We start from the raw sequence: 21,589 nt of genomic DNA, 5'->3' as shown, positions 1-21,589 counted from the left end.
AGAAAGACTGAAAAGATCTTTTCCCAACAAAGACATATAAATGGCCATATTTATATGAAAAGATGCTCAACATCACTAATCATTAAGCATTTAAAAATCAAAATCATGTTAAAATACCACTTCATACATGTTAGCATGGCTAATATCAAAAAGAGCAGATAACAAGTTTTGACAAGCATGTGAAGAAAAAGAAATCCTTTAAACTGTTGGTAAGTTGGAAATTGATGAAGTCCTTATGAAAACCTGTATGGAGGTTCTATTAAAAAATGAAAAATCAGAATTGCCATACCATCCAGCAATCCCACTTCAGTGTACATAACCAAAGGAAATAAAATCAGTATCTTTGACTGGGTGTGGTTGCTCATGTCTGTAATCCTAGCACTCTGGGAGGCGAAAGTGGGAGGATCGCTTGAGCTCAGGGAGTTCAAGACCAGCCTGAGCAAGAGTAAGACCCCATCTTTACTACAAATAGAAAAAATTAGCCAGATGTGGTGGTATGTGCCTGTAGTCCCAGCTACTTGGGAGGCTGAGGCAGGAGGATCACTTGAGCCAGAAGTTTGAGGTTGCTGTGAGCTAGGCTGATGCCACAGCACTCTAGCCTGGGCAACAGAGTGAGACTCTAAAAAAAAAAAAAAAACCAGTATCTTTAAGAAATATCTGTACGCCTATGTTCTGTGCAATATTATTCACAATTGACAAGATATGAATACAAGCTGCTTGTAAAATTCTGAATGGATAAAGAAAATAACGCATATACACACAGTATATATATAGCTTACTGAATATTATTTAGCCACAAAAAATATTCAGCCATTTCATCAACACAGATGGTCCCGAAGGATATAATGCTAACTGAAATAAGCCAGGCACAGAAAGGCAAATACTGCATGATCTCACTTATATAGGGAAGCTAAAAAGTTTCAAGTAGAGAATACAAATGTGGTTTCCATGGCATGTGGTGGGGAAAATAGATGTTCAAAGGGTGCAAACTTTTAGTTATCTGATGAATACATTTTGGAGACTTAGTGTATAGCACCATGGCTATAGTTAATAATAACGTGTATCCTACTTTTTTTCCAAGAGACTAGTAGACCTTAAGTGTTCTCAATAGAAAAACAAAAGGTGATTCTGAGGTGATAAGTATATTCATTAACTTGATTTTATCAATCATTTCACAATGTATACAAATGTCAAATAATTATATTGTATACATTATATATAAATTTTATTTGTAAGAAAATGTTATATATCCACACACATGTGTGTGTCTGTGTGTGTGTGTGTGTATGAATGAGACAGTTCCAGTAAACTTCAAACTAAGAGAAAACTACAAAATGACAGTTATTAAAAAATAAAGTAGCAAGTTGGAGCTTAATACATGCTCAGCAATGTTCTAAGCTTCCCAAAGACATACTAGATTTAAGAAATGTAGAAAAAAGTTACCTTAAGCTAAATTAAAGTTGAGGAATTTGGGCATATAGAGTTTAAATTATTTATCATAGTTGATAGAAAAACAGAATTTTGAAGTAAAATAACATTCGATGTACTGTATTTAGAGAGTTCTGATAAATTACTGAGTATAAATTTCTTGTACAATTACATTTAAAACCTCCATAGTGTAAGAAACCATAAAGCAGAAAACATCCACATCTGTTTGTGGTGTCCCTGGGTTACCTGAACCAAGTTCTAATATCACAACTTTACTCACACATTTCAGATATGATGAGAAAGGAAAATGAAAAATTGTTTCACAGAGACTTCCTCAAAAATACAGATATTACACAGATGTCCTGAAAGGCAATAGAACAGGACTCAGATCCTGATGTCCCTTGTAAGCCACAAACAGAACTTTGGTTCTCACTGTAACCTTCAAGGAAGGTCACTGATGGGGAATCAGTGCTTAGGGAATTAAAAAACAAAGACAAGACATGCCCTTATGTGAGACCAAGGGAAAGAAGCCCAGGCTTCATAGAAATCCTTTTCATTGAAGCACAGCTTCCCAAACCCCATTTTAAGGTCTGGCTTCCTCCTTAAATTCTGGACCTCTCTCCCCTGTGTCATCTGCCTCATTCACTCCCACATACCTGGGTATTTGGCTACTGCAATGTATTTCCTCACCTTCGAAGGTTCACTTCTTTGCTCCAGACAGGTGATCAGGTTTGGTTTAGAGACAGCAAGACCTATTTTATTAGAAAAAATTCACATGACTCTTACTGGGATTCTCCAATTACCAATCTAGTACTGTGCTCAGTAGAGAAAAGAGAACATATAGAAAATTCTAGAAAAATAATCCCCAAATACTCTTTCCTAACAGAAACTTTAGAATACTTAGAAAGAATTTAACATTTGTGGGTTCTTAGCTCCACTACCAGTACTACGGAATCAAAAATTGGTGGTAGAAATTGCATTTCAAGGTATGGGCAACAATATTTTATGCCACTACATTTCTGCAATTACTTCTAATGTAGAGTGAAAGATACAGATTTGCAGCTCAAAAAGAGGTAAGATTAACGTCAAGATAAAACACTTTGAATATTTTCTTTTCTATATCAAAAATCCCCAAGCTTTTCTTAGAAACAAGGATCAGAGAAATTCATTCATGCAAAGCAGAAACTTCCAGAAAATAATTTACAAAAAATATGAAATTATTAGTGTGGAATGGGAATGGTGTATTGAAGTTATCCTCACCTACAGAGACCAGGTTTGTGTAGTTCTCTAACATCACATCCCTATACAAATTCTGCTGAGCAGGGTCCAGGCATTCCCACTCCTCCAGAGAGAATTCTATGGCCACATCCATGAATGTCAACAGTACCTGGAAAAAAAAAAAAAACATACCAGGGAGCCATGGGCAGAGATAATTTTAATCCTGGTGAAATGAGAGAGTAAAGAGAACTGGTTCTGACTTATACGAGTGACTGGAATTATCCCATAAGATAATTTTAACAAAAAAACATATTTCCTAATGTATTCTCTAACTCTGTGGAAAGAGGACAGTATAACATGCACAAAAATAGTGCAGCTACTATATATTTTAGATAATGCAGAATAAAAGTAAGGCCACCCAAACAGCCATGGACACTCCTTTTTTTTTTCACACAGAGTCTCGCTCTGTTGCCCGGACTAGAGTGCCATGGAGTCAGCCTAGCTCACAGCAACCTCAAACTCCTGGGCTCATGCAATCCTCCTGCCTCAGCCTCCCGAGTAGCTGGGACTACAGGCATGTGCCACCATGCCCGGCTAATTTTTCTATATATATTTTTAGCTGTCCATACACTTTCTTTCCATTTTTAGTAGAGACGGGGTCTCGCTCTTGCTCAGGCTGGTCTCGAACTCCTGAGCTCAAACAATCCGCCCATCTCAGCCTCCCAGAGTGCTAGGATTACAGGCATGAGCCACCACGCCCGGCCAAGACATGGACATTTTTGAGTGCTTTATTTACATCATACATGATTAAGTTGTGTATATTTCTCTGATGGAAATGTCATGGTGGGTCAGAAGGTACCACTCAAATTTTAATGTGTACAACAATGAACTGAAGATCTGGTTAAAATGCAGATTTTGATTCAGAAGATATGGGATGAAGCCTGAATCTTTAGCAAGCTCATGAGTGATGCCAATGCTTCTGGCCCAGGAGGATGTTTTGGCAAACATCCACCAAGTGGTAGAGCCTGGGTTTATCCCAGTTTGCCAGACCAGTAAATAAAGATGAGAGCCTTCCTTTTCCAAAGCAAGCTGTATGAAAGAGAATCTAAGAACAAACAGGAACTTCCAGATTCAATGTGATGGTTTACACACATCTCCCCAAGGTGTGTATTAATGAAGAAAAATAATTTATAGTGGAAAAATCTCTTAAAGAGCACCTTAACTAAGTGTATAAAGTTAACAACCATAATAGAGCAAATTGGTATCAGGTGCTGATTCACATAGGTGGACACAACATCATTGCTGTGACGATAGTGGCCAAAAAAAGTAAATCATAATTTGAATCTAATCATGAGGAAACATCAATTTTATGCAAACCTCAACCTACAGGTGTCTCCCATGTTTTATAATCTCTAATAATATATGTAACGTCTTTTCTTAGCATCCTAGAAAGCAAGTCTCCTCTAATAATTCTTTTTTAAAACTCTGGGTTATTCTAGGCAATTAATGTCAGCACTTTAAAAGTGCATTTACTTCAGAATGTTATACACAGAGCTGATGGAGCATCCACATGAACAGTTTCATGTTCCCCTTCTTCACTGATACCAAGGACCTGACCCTACTCGAAATAAGAATCTTAGGAAGCCACATGATCCCATGTTTGAAAGCCACAAAGGGAACATTTTCAATATGGCAGCTCTTAAACTTTTGAGAAGTGTTCATGGCACAGAAGAGGCCCGGATGGAGAGAAGGAATAGGAAGCTCTGCTATACAGGGAAGATTTTTCAGAGCACCTTGACCATTAGAAGATAAAAGGACAAAAGAATCATTGAAACAAACTCATTAGGCCAGAACATCACAAGAGAAAAAAATATTTTCATTCTAAACACATGACATTTCAGGATGACAAGTGAACATGGTTCTGGACCTGGGACCTGTACATAAGAACCAGCCATTTCTTCCTCTTCCTTCTCTGGAACTTTTTCTCAGGTGAGAGTATTTCCACAAATCACATCCGCATTTTGATAAAGTGCCATCAAAGGCATCATCACAGCCCCTTTATCTGCTACGACTACACCCACAGGCAGAGGGACCTTGAAGTGCAAAAAAATCCTCCCTTCCCTGTCCTTCATCACAGAGTCATGAACATGGAGCTTCTACATGGAGAACAATGAGTGATTTCTCTCCCTTCCTGCCCACAGGTGCCCTCCTCTACCACAGACACCAGCAATATCTGCTACAGCCGTGGGCACATGGGCTGGGCTGTGCTGCCCTGCACCCCACAGACCCATGCAGAGAAGACTCTGTGAGGTCCCCGTGGAACAAAGGCTGGACTCAATTTTCATAAATATATCTGGGAGCCCTTGTGCTTGACCCTGGACTCACTTTAGCATCACGTGGGGCACTTAATTAAAACCACACAGATGCTCCAACCCCAACAAACAGAATCTGCAGGGAGGGCACAGGTGATGGTGTTTCTTTAAACTGGACACGTGATCCTAATTGGAAACTGGGGTGAAACACTTAGCTAAGCATTGCCTCTCAGGCTTTACTGTGCATATAAACCATTTGTTATTCCAGGCCACACTACGTCATGGGAATCTGGGATTGCAGGTGTGAGTCACCACCCTAGGCTTCTTTGTACATTTTATAACATACAATAATAAGCAGTTTAATCAAAAACACTTAAGTTTTTCTATAATTAATTAGAACTAGCTAAATATTTATCCTTAACAAGGTAAACGTAATAAAGACAAATAAAAAAAACTCTTCTGTTCATAAATGGCCTTCGTGTGCTGACATCAGAACTCACAACATAAGGAAAATGGCCCAAATGAAGAAAAAGTCTGAGCAACTTCCTCGTCTTGACTACATGTTGCTGAATTCAACCATTTAACCATTTGCTCTAGACTGGACAGGAGGAACCCTGCCTGCTTTACTTGTTCCTCTAATGCTCATATGAGATGGAAAGAATTGATTGATCTACGAGTTTGTGTCTCAAGACCTCCTCCTTGTTTATCACTGAAGTACCAGGAAACTGCGGCAACTCCAATCTGGACACCAACAAGGGAGATTCTTTCTATGTGTAGAGGAACAAACCCTGGATGACTTATTCCTCTTCCTCTGAAATGGAGGGGAATTATATCCAGTCATCCTGACCCCAGCATGGAAGGACATCCCCAAATGTCCATAAGCCTCCCACATGCTGGTGGGAGGGTCCCCAGTGAATTTGGGCTGATGTCCCCATGCTGATCCAGGCAGGAGAGAATCAGGCTGACTCTGTGAGGTCAGCAGAGAAAATGGAAATGCCCTGGTAGGGCAGCTGATCCTGGATCCAGGTGTGACATAACCTGTCCTTTATCAGCTAACTGTTAGGTATGAGGAAGGAGAAGAACACCCTACTCCAGTAACTGCACAGGAAGCTGTAGTTGTGATCGTGGCTGTGAATACTTTGTGGCCCTGGCCTCCCACAGCTGAGGTGCTTGTTCACACTTACAGACTTTGCCACTAGATTCTATTTACAACAGGAACCCTTCCTACAACTGTAAGAGCTCACTGGGCAATATTTGGAAAACTTGAAATGCCTCATTTAGTAAAGGCTGGCTTCACAAAGTCTATATTCACTTTTCACAATGAAGAAAATGTTGCCCTCAGGTTTTCTGTACAACCTCTGTCCCAAGACTGGCCCTGACTTGTGAATCCCAGGTAGAGGCCAGCCTTACGTGTGGATTACAGGTGGACTCAACCTGGCTCTGTATTCTCAGGTGATACAGAATGAGGGGGAACCTAGAAGCTGCTCATGGAAGCTGCTCTGTCACATCCTTATGATCATGAGGACCTGGATTCAGAATTTGCAGCTGTAGATTTAGGTCTTGGAGGAAAAGGGAAGCAGCTGGTGCCCTCTACATATTCATGAGTATTTGGGAAAGAGGAGGAGAGGGAGTTAAGATTCTCAGGCCTACTCAATGCACATGTGTCTACCTGGCTGGGTTTGCAAGCCCAACAGTCTCTGGATAAATTTCAGGTCTGAAAATGCCAGGGTCACTGACAAACAGCTGCAAGGGATGATTGCTGTCTTGTAACATTATTTTTGTAGAAATCTGGTCAAACTGCTCTAGATAGCAGATTAAAAATAGGCAGAGAGACCACTCTACATGTAGATATTGGAGGCACCATGCACTTTGTTACAAAATTGTGAGTTACTATTAGAAGGCCAAGAAGGAAAGAGCTCTTTAGAGTGAAGCCAGATGAGCACTTTATATTTTTTTTTACCATGCCTGGTAATTCTGAAAAGCGTTTGGAAAATACAATTAAAAACAAAATTGTTTTCAAGCCCAGAATTACTCTCTACAATGGTAAAACAGAAGGAAAACTTTTGTTATACAATTAAACCAGAATGTCATGTACATCTCAGACAATCTGATAGGAGATTGTAAAGACATAAAGAAAACTCAACATAAATAGTCCTCAAGTAGATTTGCCAGCACAATTTTTCAAATGTAGTTGACCCAAAATTCACCCAGTAATTGGAAAGGCCATCTGTGCTTATTAATTGGCTATATTCAAAGGAAAAAAAAACCCTTTCATATCTTAATGACAGAAGACAACTTTGCAACTTGGAGCTCGGTGCCTACTAATAGTATGGCAGGTTCCTACTCTAAAAAAAACTGGGATACATGCAGATTTTTTTGACTATTTACATTTCAAAGCAATGGTTCCTGGATTTTAAAGAAAGAGAATCCCCGATTTAAAAAAAAATTACAAAAGACCTGTTAGCTCATAAAATAATTTACATATATCAAAGTGGCAGAGAAAAAAGTACATGCAAAATTAAAAAATTTAAGAAAGAGAAGAAGTATCATCTCATGTTTTTAAGTTGAAGGATCCAGTGGGTATTTTCCATTTGCATCTGCTCTTACAGCAGCCATGTCAAGGGCCACGGCCTTCAACTTATGACTATAATTCCAGAGGGTGCTGAATTCAGGCACCAGAGGAGTGGCCTGAGTCACACTATGTGCACAAGAAAGAAGGTTTGTGGGGAAGAAAACATCAGAAGAAAGACGAGTGCTAACAAGGACCCAGGGGTGGTCGGGGGTGGTGGCTCACGCCTATAATCCTAGCACTCTGGGAGGCTGAGGCGGATCGCCTGAGGTCAGGAGTTTGAGATCAGCCTGAGCAAGAGCAAGACCCTGTCTCTAGTAAAAATAGAAAGAAATTATCTGGCCAACTAAAAATATATATAGAAAAAATTAGCCAGGCATGGTGGTGCATGCCTGTAGTCGCAGCTACTTGGGAGGCTGATCAAGCCCAGGAGTTCAAGGTTGCTGTGAGCTAGGCTAACGCCATGGCACTCACTCTAGCCTGGGCAATAAAGCGAGAATCTGTCTCAAAAAAAAAAAAAAAAAAAAAAAGGACCCAGGGGTGGGAGACAGTGCAGAGCTGGTGTAAGGACTGGTTGGTGCTGCAGAAGAAACTAAAAATCTCAGGACAATCCCTCAAGCTCCTTATGCAAAAGCAAAGGTCAGGCTTGGAGGCTGAGTCAGGCAACACCTTACAAATGAACGGTAATTACTAGCATTATGCATCAGCCAGATCATGGAGAGGTAAAAGGTTTCAGGGATATACATGGACTGCCCACACAGATCATTCAAAAGGAAACTCCTCGTTGGCCTTCCATAAGTAAGGACTCATAAGTTGTAACTTTTCATCTGCACTTTCAGTCTAGCTCCTAAAACTAGAGTCTGTTCAACTCCACACTCATAATGTTGATTACAAATTTATCTTCCCAAGTGCATAACAGAAACAAGATCAACCTTTCTTCTACCTATCCAGGGACATCTACATAATTGATTCTTCCTTCACTTCCTTTTTCTCTTCAAACATTCATTTTAGCTTATGTATTATGTAAATTTTCTAGGCCTCACAAGAATGTAACAATTTTGCCTGGCTGCCCACACCCCTCCTCCTTTTACTTCCTCTATCCATGTCACCTTTAAATACTGAAGTTTTCAAATCCCCCCTTGGAAAAAGTCACAGATTTGTCAGTGGTTTGGTTTTTCTGAAGCACATCCTTATATGTTGGCCCAATAAACCTCTATCAATTAATATGTTTGCCTCAGTCACTTATGTTGGGCTGTCGGTGCTAAAGACACTAGACCAGGCTGGGATAGGCTCTGGCATTCCTGTGCCCATGCAGGCATGGGATTATAATCAGGCGATCCAGCTGTAAGCCTGGATTGGTGGAGGGCCAGATTTCTGCTGCAGATTTGGAGTCTAGGGGTGGAGATAAACCAGGACTCCAGTGTGGATATTGGTGGGAAACTCTAAGAGCAATGGAGCTGTGGTCTCCATTCCAGAGGGAGGAGACTTGCCTGGGAGGGGCCTGGCTACATCAGTGCCTGCTGCACCGCTGCATGAATGGGTGCGAATCACATGGGGCAGTAAGTTGCACAGACGGATCTGACCCCAGGACTCCTCCTGTGTCCTCAGTCTCCTCTGGCCACAGGAGGAGATGCAGAGTCACGGCACAATACGTGGTGCGACAGCCTGTGTGTAGGAGAACAGACTCTCCCTTCCCTGAGAAACCTGACACTTCTAACACCAAATGTGTGGAGTCTGATGAACATCGCCCACCTTTTCGGCACCAAATGTTTCTCCAAAAGTCAATTCTGACACCACAGATTTCATACAGACCTCATGAGTTCAGGCCTCAGTCCTACCACACTGCACGCACTGCAGATGCCAGTGGCAGCCCCAGGGGCCCAGGCATAATTTTGAGCAACTGCCTATCAATAAGATGCTCCTGTAACCCCCTCTGAAGTTTAATGATTTGATAAAACTACTCAACGAACTCAGCAAACCACATTACTTACATACATCAATTTGGTATAGTATAAAGTACACCACTCAGAAAAAGCCCAGTGGAAGAGATGTATACGGCAAGGGAAAGTGGCGGGGGAAGATTTGGGCAGGTAATCCTGGTAAATAGTTGTGATGAAAGAAATCACCCACCCTTTGTGTTCTGTAATAGCAGCTTACTGCCGAGAAACATCCTTCCCATTACAAAAGAGGTTATTCCTCCTTTTTCACCTATCACAAAGCCTGACACAGATTCTTTAAATTTCCATTTACTGCCTCATAAAAAATTAGAACAGTTTTCTTTTCAGTGGTCAGAAGAAAATATTCCTTGACCAAACATTGCCTAAGTTTTTCTCCTTCCCGCCAGGACCCTAAACATTGACTGATCCTCAGCCTGTGCCAACATGCAAACTCTCCTTGCACTCCTCCTATGAACAGGCCGACTTCAGGGTAAAAATGCCTCTAAGATACTATGTTACTTTTCAACCATCCATCCTGCCCTATCCCCTCCCACCTTCTTTCAAAATTCATTTACTCCCCTCTATGAAAAAAAGCCCTTGTCTTGTAACCTTCAAGATGCTTGTAGGCTTATACTTGGTGCTTTCCCCTATCACAATACTTCTTTAAATAATTAAGACTTTATTTTATTGAACAACAAATTGTAATATCAAATATGTTGTAGTGGACAATGTCTAGAAAGAGCCCTAGGACAATAGCAGTTACACCCTCAGAAAGTGCATCTCATCACTCACCCCTACCTCCATCCCAACCTCCATTCCATCTGCCTGTGGATCAACCCCTAGCTTCCCAGGGCTGTGAAGCTTCTCAGTATAAAGGGCTCGTTTCCTGGCTGATGGGAGCAAGCTGGGATATCTGTAGGGGAGGCTCCCTGGGCCCTCAATGACCACCTTCTGGAAGATTAAGACTGACATTAGCTTAGTCATTGGGCTCAAAACTCTGGTTCCCGGTCAACGTTATTCACTTAGTTTTGGAAGAGAAAATAACCAGTGTTTGAATAATTCAAGCCAGGCACGATGGCTCATGCTTGTAATCCTAGCACTCTGAGAGGCTGAGGCAGGAGAATCACTTGAGGCTGGGAGTTTGGGTCCAGCCTTAGTAAGAGTGAGACCCCATCTCTACTAAAAATAGAAAAAATTAGTCAGGCATGGTAGTGTACACCTATAATCTCAGCTATTCAGGAGGCTGAGGTAGGAGCATCACTGGATCCCAGGAGTTTGAAGTTGCAATGAGCTATGGTGACACCACTACACTGTAGCCAGGGTGACAAAGCAACACTCTGTCTCAAATAAACAATAAAAATAAAAATAAAAATAATTCAGCAAAATCCCACAAACTGAGTGTTGATGTTTATAGGACGTAAGGGAATTGTAAGGCATTTATATTTCATACTTCAACATGAAAGCAAAATTATCTATCCTTGTCAGAAAATAAACATTTCGTTTAACTTACTTCCATGAAAAGAAACCATTTAGTAAATAATCAGACATGAACATTTCTCAAGAGTTTGCAAGTCCCATTTCGCAGGATTTAGTGTTAAAGTGCAACTCCCATAAGTCAGAACAGAGTTAACCACTCTGTGTATTCTCCACCCTCCATAAAAGGAGAACTTTTTGCTGAATCCATGTAATTAATCAATTTACCTACCATATTTTCTTGTCAAAATGTATTCATTTTTAGGCAGTCATAAAGTAAAAGAGACTGTCTCCTTCTTTTCCATGGTAGCATTCGAAAGCTAAGCCCTGGGACTCCATTTGAAATCACCCCTGAAAACGAACAGATCTAAGAAACTTACTACACTCATTCTGGGGGGAAAATGGTAAATAAGGTATTTTATGAAATGGAATATATGACTACATATTTAATTCACTTTTCTGAATTTTACTTTTCTCTTGCCTTTTCGGAAATACTTTCTCATTTTCAAGCTCTACAGATAAATTGCATTTTACAATTAATGAAAAACTGAAGCTGAAATAAAGCAACAAAGCTTTTCAAGGCAACACATTCAAAAAGTGGCACTGGTGGCTGGAATACACGAATGTCTGACTTGAGTGTCAAGTAAGGTCATCACATCCCTTGGAACATCCTCTCACAGCCATCCTGCTCACGAAAGTGCTCGACGACCACCCTCCCAAAAGAAAATGCACTCTGCCTTCTAACACACATCAAGGGTGTACTGCTTTGCAGGTTTTTGCACCACCTTGTTGGGGTGGGTTAACCTTGTCCTTTGAAATAGTTTTTCTCCCTTCACAAATTTGAGAGAATTCAGAGGGCTGGAATGATTTGTGAAATTTCCTCTGAATACCAACATCTGATGAGCTGACCAGTGATGTGTCTCAAAGGAATGAAAACAGAGGCTGGTACAAAAAATTCTTAAAGTCCCAGTGGGTTAACTTTTTAGGTGAAGGGGAGACTCCTCTCAACCTCAAGGAAATTCAGCTGCTCCCCTGAGAGGCTCCACCCACATACCTCAGGCTGTCCTCTGGGCAGAGATGTCCCAGAGACTGATATTCATGGGACACTCCAGAATACATGGCTGCTTTGGGCATCTTGGTTTATGCCCAGACAAGTAAGGACCCTGGTCCTTGTGTCATTACCCAGGACCAGGAAAAGACAGAAGCGTGGGTGAGGACACATCATCCCGTACAGTTTCCAGAGATGAACCTCAACCCGAAGACATTCTGGGAAAGTGTGCGTGCCTGAGGATCATTAAAGGAGGGGAGACGCAAAGATTTTTTTCCAGCAGTGTGCCATGAAATTATTGTCTGTTTTCTTCCCATGTGAAATGTTCAGAAATAGAAAACTAATATTTTAAAACAACCACCCACTGTTATGTAAAGAAATGACAAGAAAACTAAAATACTCCATCTGTTTGCATTGGGCAATAAAGCAAAAACCGTTCATATTGTAAATTGAATGCGAAGTTGGCATTTGGAAATGTAGGAAAGAAACTGAACATTTAGGATTTTACTGTAAGGCCTACAAGAGTTAGGCTGAGGAAACAGGCTGGTGAATTTATGCCCCACTTGCCTTACATCTAGAAAATACAGGTAGGCCAGGCACTGTGTCTCACACCTGTAATCTTAGCACTCTGGGAGGCTCAGGTGGGAGGATAGTTTGAGGTCAGAAGTTCAAGACCAGCTTGAGCAACAGAAAGATCCCATCTCTACTAAAGGTAGAAAAAAATTTGCCTGGACATGGTGGGTTTTGCCCATAGTCCCAGCTACTTGGCAGGCTGAGGCAGGAGGATCACTTTGGCCTGGGAGTTTGAGATTGCTGTGAGCTATGATGATGACACTGCACTGTAGCCCCAGCAACAAAAAAAAAAAAAAAAAAAAAAAAAAAAAAAAGAGAGAGAGAGAGAGAGAGAGAAAGGAAAAGAAAATGGAGGGAATACAAGTCCCCCTATGGAGTGCTAAAATAAATAGGAGGCAGTTAGACTGCAATGGCGCTAGTGCCCTGCATTCCTACCTCATCAAACCAAAATGTAACTCAAACTTATTTCCTGTAAATTACTACTATAGGGGCCAAAGGAAAACTTTTCTCTTTATTCTTGGAAGGTTCACTGAATAGCAAATGACAAGAAGCAAATAGGAGAAAAGGCATATGAATGTATTAATGTGCATTTGGGGACATCACAGAGGGATTACCCCAACCTCCCACTGGGATTCAGATGCTAAAGTCCTATTTTGCATAGGATATGCAGATGGAGAATGCAGACCATTCTTTTGAGAAGCAAAAAACTGTTATTAGCAAGAATGAATGGACCAGGGAGCAAGAAATTAACTTGTAAATTGTTCTTTTTGGCATCTGAATGAACCTGAGAGGCAGGCATTATGTTGAGGGAAACACCATTCAGGAGTGGTAGTATTATGTATCTGGATTAGGTAATGAGGCAACAGGATGGCAATAGAAGGCAATTGTATTGACTTTCATAAAAAGCTTTGTTAGATAAGGAAACTTCAGAGAGTCCCTCACTGCTCTTGGGGTGAGGGCACAAAGCATCAAGGCAAGGTTAGAAGGATGGTGATTATCCAGCAAATCTCTGAGGCTTTCCAATTTTCAAAAGCACTCAGCATGACTAAACTACATTTTTTTTTTTGAAGAATCACTTCTTGTACTCCAGTATTAACTTAGAGGAAAACTGTTAAGTTTGTTCCGGTTGGGAACCCGAAATGTATGTATAGGACACAATGTGGTTAATGCAAAACTTAGGTTTGTAGAACAATAGCTGCAGGAATCTGGGGAGTACCCGGACTTTGTAGATCTAACAGACAGCTGCAGCCAGCATTCCTCCCCCTCCCTGCCTGATAGGGACAAAGTTCATCCCTCCCTAGCTCTCCTGATAAGAATGACACCAGAGCTGAAGGATGGATGTGCCTGGGGCAGGGGTCCCCGAAATTGATTGTTAAAAAAAATTAATGCAGCAGCTGTTCTGGTCCAGATACTCACTCCCCCCCTGACAAACCCTCTATAAAACACAAGGCTTTCCTCTCCCTTGGTGTGGACGCTTTTTTGCCTCCACCCATGTGCATCCAGATGCTCAAAATAAACTGCGTTTGCTATGCCTGAGGTTTCATGTGTCTCTCTCTTTGCTCCAGACCTAACATTTGGTGCAGAAACCCGGGAGGGCACACTGGGTGGACACGACTCTGGATCTCTAGCAGGCAAGCCTTGCAACTCCGGAAGCAGTAGGCAGCGGCAGCTCATTCTGGGCTAACCACTGAATCCTGCCTTCCCCTGAGTCCCTGGGTCATTGGCAAGGTTTCCATGGATCTTTCCTGAGCCATGCAGGGGTCCCTCTCTAACTTGTCTCTGATCCTGGAGTGTAGGCAGAGCGCGTTAGCTCACCCAAGGTAAGGTAACTGTCCACCCGGACCCTCCTGAACCAAGCTGAGAGGCGGACACCAGACCGAGACTCGGATCTTCCCTTTGCTGATCTTCACAATTCACATTTCCCCCTCAGGGAGTAAAAGCTCGCAAACTCGCCCTGGTTTCCTCCTATCTCTCCTGATCTCGTCCCCAAGAAGTCCCACAGGTCTTCTTCCTTCACTGACCTTCAAATCCACATCCTGCTCCTAGTGAGTAGGAGCTCACAAGCTCGTTCTTGTCTACTGGTGTTGACTCAAATGTCCTGTCCATGAGCCGTAGGACTCTCAGCACCTGGGGCCCTCGTTAGACACAGGGATGCCTGTTGCGACTCTTTGCTCGAGTTCACGCACTCTGCTTGCTCCCATGCTATTCCCTCGTTCTAGGACGCCCAGAATTGAGTAGAATCTGCCTCCTGTGACCCCTACTCTTTCCAGGAACATGGGCAACTCTCAGTCTACTCCTCTTCTCAAAACCCAGGTCTCACTACAATGTTTGTCACTGCAATAACAAATGGTCCGAGATTCCCTATGTCTACACCTTTTTTACCCTCTACTCTCACTCTGCATGAACTGTAATCTGGCTCAAATCTTCCTGCTACACTCCAGGACTTGCCCTTCTCCCTCCCCCTCTGCTCTGGACAAACTTGAATCCTCAGATCAGGACTCTTGCAATCTCAGCCCTCCCCCATAAAGATATCCCCAACTAGAACTCCCTTAGCCTAATCCTGAACCTGCTCCCTGCCCTCATCTCAGTCCCCCTACTGCTCGCTGTCATTCTTTCAAGTCCTGGGGGCTGGGGAGGAGGGCATCATGCAGGTACGTGTCCCTTTTATTTAACACAATCTTATGATCTGACCTGGCATGACCTCTACACTATTCTTTCCTCTACTCTATCCCCTGAAGAGGAGGGAGTTTGACTTAATGCCCAGGCACACGGTGATGAAATCCATAGACGTCCCCCTGTCCAGCCAGTGGGGACAGTCACCATCTCTAATACAGGCCCATTACTGAATTATCAAGTAGGAACTCCTGAAGGAACTTTACTCCTCAATACACACTTTATCTCCCAGTCCGACGAGTCTGACATCAGGTACAAGCTCCAAAAACTTAGACAAAGGCCCTCAAATCACACAAAAAATCTCCTAAACCTGACCTTCAAGGTTTTTAATGACCAGGATTGAGAGAGGCAAAGGAAAAAGAGAGTGGGACTGACAACAGACCCCAAAACAGAAAAAAGCTTTTCAAATCCTGGCTGTCCTGTAAAGGAGCTTTTCCGGAGAGTCACTCAAAGGGCCCCAGGCAAGTAGACGACAGGGCCACACCCTTACATGGGAACTGAGCCCTGCCTCTACTAAGACTCTGGGTCCCTAAAGAACAATGTCCCAGGAGACGGGCTCCACCAGGACTGTGCTCCCTTTGACAAATGAAGGGCACTGGAAAAGCAAGCGCCTGCTTCTTAAAATGGGAAGATCACACCTGCATTCCGGACCTGGCTGCCCCTCCCTGAACGGACATCCTGCATAGCCACAGACCCTCTGAAACTGCTTCAATCTCATGGGCACGTCAGGCTTCTGAACACACTCGACTGCCACACACCTTGGGTAACTCTCTGCCATAGGTAAAGGACACTGGAGCCACGTTCTCTGGTCTTCCTGAATGGTCAGGGCCTCTATTTCCCTCTCCTACCCCCATTAGAGTAAAACATAAAATACAGCCCCCCTGTGTATTCCACAGCTTCTCCGTCCACTGGGAGATAAAGTATTTGCCCACCCCTTCTGTGCTTCCCAGTTACCGCCACTGGGGAAAGATCTTACGGCCTCCTCCCTCCGATTTATGGAGAAGCTTAACTGAAACTTTCCGTGCAACTTTTGCCTGGGCTGCTGTGAGCTTTGAAACTATAAAACTTTCTGCCTTACTTCGCTTAAAATTGTCTACTATTGTGAAATCTTTACCATCCAGGGATGGTTGTCTTTTTGCTCTGATTCTTCTTAAACAGCAGTTTATAATCAACTGCAGTCCAAGATTTGCTTCCTTGGAAAATGTCATAGAAAGAACTAAAATTTTCATTGCTTTTTATTTAAAACATTATTAATTCTCATGCTTTGCTTTCCAAAGCCACTGAAGTAGTATTAAGTAAACAGCCAAGTTATCTCCAGGATTTAAACTATTAAATTCCACCCGGCCCAACCTTATTTATCCTCTCTAGGCCTAAGGGCTATTGCAGAAGAGACAGACATATAGAATTGTAAAAACCGATTTCAAAAGATAAAAATTAGTTGAGTTAGGTTCAGTTCCCTGATCTTCCTCCACCACCTCTACCTGGTGCCTACCTGCCAGCAAGGAAACACACTAGTGACTTCTTAAAGGGACTGGAACTCTTACAGCCTAAAGACTAGATTTTACCCAAGGATTTCCCAGAACAAATTGGGCCTCCTGCAACTTTTAAATAATTCTCTCACTGCTTCCACCACTATAGCTAAGCTTCTGGAAATCCTGTCCGAGAGTCATCTCTCAGGACTCCAACCTACAGGCCCTCCAGAACCTGCTTCCACCCAGGGTGGGCTCCCCAAAAGTCCAGCCCATCGTGGATACCAGGCTCTGATAACATGCTGAGCTATACATAACTCCTTACCATGCTCTGCCTTCTCTTTATACTTCCCATGTCACTCTGTGAATGCCGCCACAGGCCAACTTACATATCAGACCAGTCAGTCCTTTGCCTACACTGGAAACCCTAATAATAATAACCACACTTTCCATCCCACACTATGGGGCTCTATGACATCTCTATCTGCCTACAACCCAAAAAACCTCTCTACCTTCTCAAAACTATCAGCTCTTCTCACCATGCGGGATCTTACACTCTTAACTAAGGCCCCTAGTGGCTCTACCTTCAACTCTCATTTTCAAATCATACATTCTCCACTATCTGGTAACATTCAGGCCCTGACATTTTCTCTCCAGTAAAACCCCGTTCTGCCTCTATTCTAACTTCAAGGCCATCCATTTTCAAACCCCTCCATTTTAATAAATGAATTCCATAAAAAGATCTCTATGCCCCTCCTCAGCTAGAAGAAGCTACAGAAGATCTCCGCCCATTATCCTAACCTTTGAGTTCATTTTACATAAAAATTTAATCTTAACAACAAAAAGGGGAAACGTTAGGACGGCCTTGAATCTCCCAATTTTCTAATGACAGCTAAAAATCAATTCTGCGCTCTCCCTATTCTATGGTATCTCTCTCCCAAACTAGCAGGCAACCTGCTGGGACTCTTCACAAACACCTAAAAGAACCCAGAAAACAAATGTAAATCTTTCTCTTTAGATTTCCCCAGCTCACAGCTTTAAAATTTGTTTTACAGCCTCAAGGTGTTCCTGAGTAAAGCTCCAGGACAGACTGCAGGGGGATGAATTCCAGGCCTGTTTCCTGCCCAAAACCAAATCTCAGGGGCAAAGATAGCATCCCCTGCAATGGGCCTGACTGCATTTCAAAGATGACCAAATCTCCAGGGACAGGAAAAACAAAAAGTCAGAAAGAAAACAACGCCCACTTTCCAGTCTCTCTAATTTTTAGTTTTTAGCCTTTTCCCATAATTTACCCTTCCTTTTCTTATAAGTATATAACAAAAAGTGTGGAAGGTTAGGTTTGTTCCAGGTGGGAACCCCAGAAGTACATACAGGACTGAATATGGTTAATGTAAAACTGAGGCTTCTAAAACAATAGCCTCAGGAGTCTGGAGAGTTCCTGGACATTGTAAATGTAACAGACAGCTGCAGCCAGCATTCCTTTCCCCACCCTCCCTGAGAGGAGAGGAAGTTCATCCCTCCCTAGCTCTCCTGATAAGAGCGATGCCAGAGCTGAAGGATGGATGTGACTGGGGCAGGGTCCCTTAAAATGGTTGTTAAAAAAAAAAAAAATTGAATGCAGCGGCTGTTCTGGCCCAGTTACTCACTCCCTACTGAGAAACCCTCTATAAAACCCAAGGCTTTCCCCTCCCTCGGTGTGGACGCTTTTTTGCCTCCTCCCATCTGTACCCAGATGCTCAAAATAAACAGCGTTTTGCTACACACGAGGCTTCATGTGTCTCTCTGTCTCTCCCCCCGCAATTCCCGGACCTAACAGAAACAGAATTTAGTCTTAACCAACAACAAACTGCCAATTATCCTCTGATTGCAAAACCACGTGATTTTTGCCTGGATACTCCACATAAGTTAAGCACATGAATGTAATCCGTTATTGAACTTGGTGGCTTCCTCACCACACCTGATAAAAGGCTTTCCTTCAAGCCCCAGCCCCGTGGGCCCCCAAACCACAGCCCATCCCTGGAGGCCTCACGATTCCTGAACTGCTCTTAGTTCCAATGAAATGAACTCTTTACCATTTTATTGCTGCCTCGGTTTACTTTTAACAAGAGTCGGGAGGGGCTGGGAACCCCACAGACGCCAGCTGCCCCCACGCGCGACCCCGCACACCGAGGCAGCGGGACCCTCCCTGATGACCCCCGTAGTCACCACACAGTCTGGGGGGAGGGGAGGTGCAATACAAGAGCTGCCCAGACGGGGTTCAGGGCCAGCGTGAAGTCACCAAACGGGATGGGACAGGACACTCTGGACCCCGGCTGCCAGGCAGCAGCACCCTGAACAGCAGGGACACGGGGGTGGGACTGCGTCAGGGGCCGAGACCGGCTGACCCCGGAACCGCGGCGGGGAGGCCGGGTCCCACCGCAACCGCTGCCACCCCGCCAGGACACGCAGACCTGCGTACTCACCACCTCCCCGCTTCCGGCGTGTCCCCACATCCTCCCTACGGATCTTCAGGGACCTGGAGGTCACAGGGCAACACAGGCGGCAGCAGAGTCACCGGGGCCTCCGGCAGCGGAGAGCGAGGAGCCCCAGAGACCAGACCAGGATCGGGACGCGCCCGCTAAAGCCCCGGAGTAAAGGGCCCGTCGCCAGGACACTGAGGCCGTGGAGCCCGCCCCCTCCACTCTCCTGCGCACCCGATTGGACAGTTCCCACTCACTTCAGCGCCTGATTGGATAGGGCTCCAGGCCCTGCCTCCTCCGGTTGAGTGACAAGAGATGCGATTCCTGGTGCGACTAAAGAAACTCAGATTTGTCGGTTTTTTTTTTTTTTTTTTTTTTTTTTGAGACAGAGCCTTACTCTGTAGCCCAGGCTAGAGTGCCATGGCGTCAGCCTAGCTCACAGCAACCTCAACCTCCTGGGCTCCAGTGATCCTTCTGCCTCAGCCTCCTGAATAGCTGGGACTGCAGGCATGTGCCACCATGCCTCGCTAATTTTTCTATATATTTTCAGTTGCCCAGCTAATTTATTTCTATTTTTAGTAGAGACGGATCTCGCTCTTGCTTCTGCTGGTCTCGAACTCCTGAACTCAAAAGATCCACCCACCTCAGCCTCGGAGACTGCTAGGATTATAGGCCCCAGCCACCACTCCTTGCCCCACAATCACCGGTTCTTTTGTTCTTAAACAATAAGTATTTGTTTTATTGACAAACAGTTTAACTGTTTAACAAGCAAGTCTAATTACAACACCAAGGTTAGATGTTAACCTTGTTTTCCAAGTCATCATTTTACAATTTATTAAGCAAACAAGGAATCACATGGCGCTCATCCATTCACCTGATGTGATCTTTCATACAAATACTATTAAGTCACATGTGGAACAGCTGAAAATTTTTTAGTAAAAGCTTTAAAGCTGAGCTCTTAACAGCTGACATTTTCATGCAGGTATTTCTTCCAGAACTGGCACTTGACCTCCCCCAGGAGTCATTTTAATTTAATCTTATACATAAGATTATGCTCATTTATTTCAAATACATGTTATTGACAAATGGAAAATATATAATAAAAATTATTTTTAAATTTTACATTTCCTAACCTTCCTGGCCTGTGGGGTTTTTTGAGGAGGCAGTCTGAGCTTTGAAAAGAGTGACAATCTACAGCAGCAAATCAATAGAAATAAAATATGAGCCACACGTGTCCTTCTAGAGTTTCTATTAGATGCACAAAATAAAAGGAAAAAAGGCGACATTGATTGTAACAATTTACTTAACTCAATATATCTAAAATATTGCCATTTTAGTATGTGATCAATATAAAATTAATAAATAAGTATTTGTATAGTAACTCTTCAAAGATCATCTTATTGTAAGCTTCCAGCACATCTCAGTTTAGACCAGCCTATTTTAGGTTCTCAGCAACCCCACATGGCCAATGTTGTCCACATTGAAGTGCAGCTCTGACTTCTATGACCTCGGGGAGGTGAAGGGACTGAACCTCCTTTTCTGACAAGGTGAGGAAATCGTCCCTTTCTAGCAACATCTCTCTTTAGGCTCAAGAGTGGGAGAGAAGGTAACCCTAGATAGAGCATGGGGCAACAGGCAGGAAATGTCCACAGGTAGACTACTGCTGAACACTGCTTGCTGGGGACCCATTCCCCATCCAGAGATCAAACAGAGATGATAGGACCCCAAAAGGAAGGAAGCCCAGGTCTTCAGATACATCTAAAATCTTGACCTACACAGTTAAATGTGGAGGAAATAGAATAAAAGCAAACCTGTTATTTTGCAATTTGGCCTTGACCCTAATGGTCAGGCTGTGTGTGTCTATTTCTTCCTGTTGTGTGGGGAACTGTGTCAGTTTAAGCACCAATTGCATGCACACATGTCTACATGCATTTCTACTAACATATAACTCAACACTATCTCTTAATAACAAGAAATCCAACTTTAAATAAGAGTAAAAGGAAATGTACTGTTTTTCGGGTAACTTGTAATCAACCTGTCATGGAATTCGGGCATCCTGTCTGCACCAGGTGTATATATTAGTTAGGGATTGCTGCATAAAAAACCACCTTAAAACGTATTGGCTCTTGGTTGAGCTGCTCAGCAATATAGGCTGGGCTCAGTTGGGTCATTCTTCTGGGCTTAGCTGGGCTCCTTTAAGCATGCGTGGTCAGCTACTGGTTGATTCATTAGCTCCTGAGGCTTAGCTGGCTGTCACAGTCCAGCAGGCTCTCACCGTCCAGCAGGCTTCCATAAGCTTGTTCTCATGCAGAGGGTAGGGTTCTAAAAGAAAATCTGAAGCATTCAAGACCTTTTGAACCTTGACTCAAACTAGCACACTCTCATATTGACAGCTTTCAATTGGCCAGAGCTAATGAAGTCATCCCAGAT

General features: G+C 43.1%; 1 protein-coding gene across 1 annotated transcript in view; it reads right to left on the bottom strand.

Moving 5' to 3' along the window:
• The window catches only part of LOC123648847 (zinc finger protein 737-like), a 29,035-nt gene extending 9,705 nt beyond the window's left edge, over nucleotides 1–19,330 (bottom strand). Inside the window, exons 1-3 of the mRNA XM_045566736.1 lie at nucleotides 19,163–19,330; nucleotides 2,689–2,815; nucleotides 2,085–2,180 (exon numbers count right to left, since the gene is read on the bottom strand). Coding sequence (XP_045422692.1) covers nucleotides 2,085–2,180; nucleotides 2,689–2,815; nucleotides 19,163–19,192 — 253 coding nt within the window. The 5' untranslated portion in view covers nucleotides 19,193–19,330. The remainder of the gene's footprint in view (nucleotides 1–2,084; nucleotides 2,181–2,688; nucleotides 2,816–19,162) is intronic.
• Nucleotides 19,331–21,589: the final 2,259 nt, after the last annotated feature.

Source organism: Lemur catta, chromosome 13 (genome assembly GCF_020740605.2).
Source record: "Lemur catta isolate mLemCat1 chromosome 13, mLemCat1.pri, whole genome shotgun sequence".
Lineage (NCBI taxonomy): Eukaryota > Metazoa > Chordata > Mammalia > Primates > Lemuridae > Lemur > Lemur catta.
This window is presented reverse-complemented; position numbering and strand designations above follow the sequence as displayed.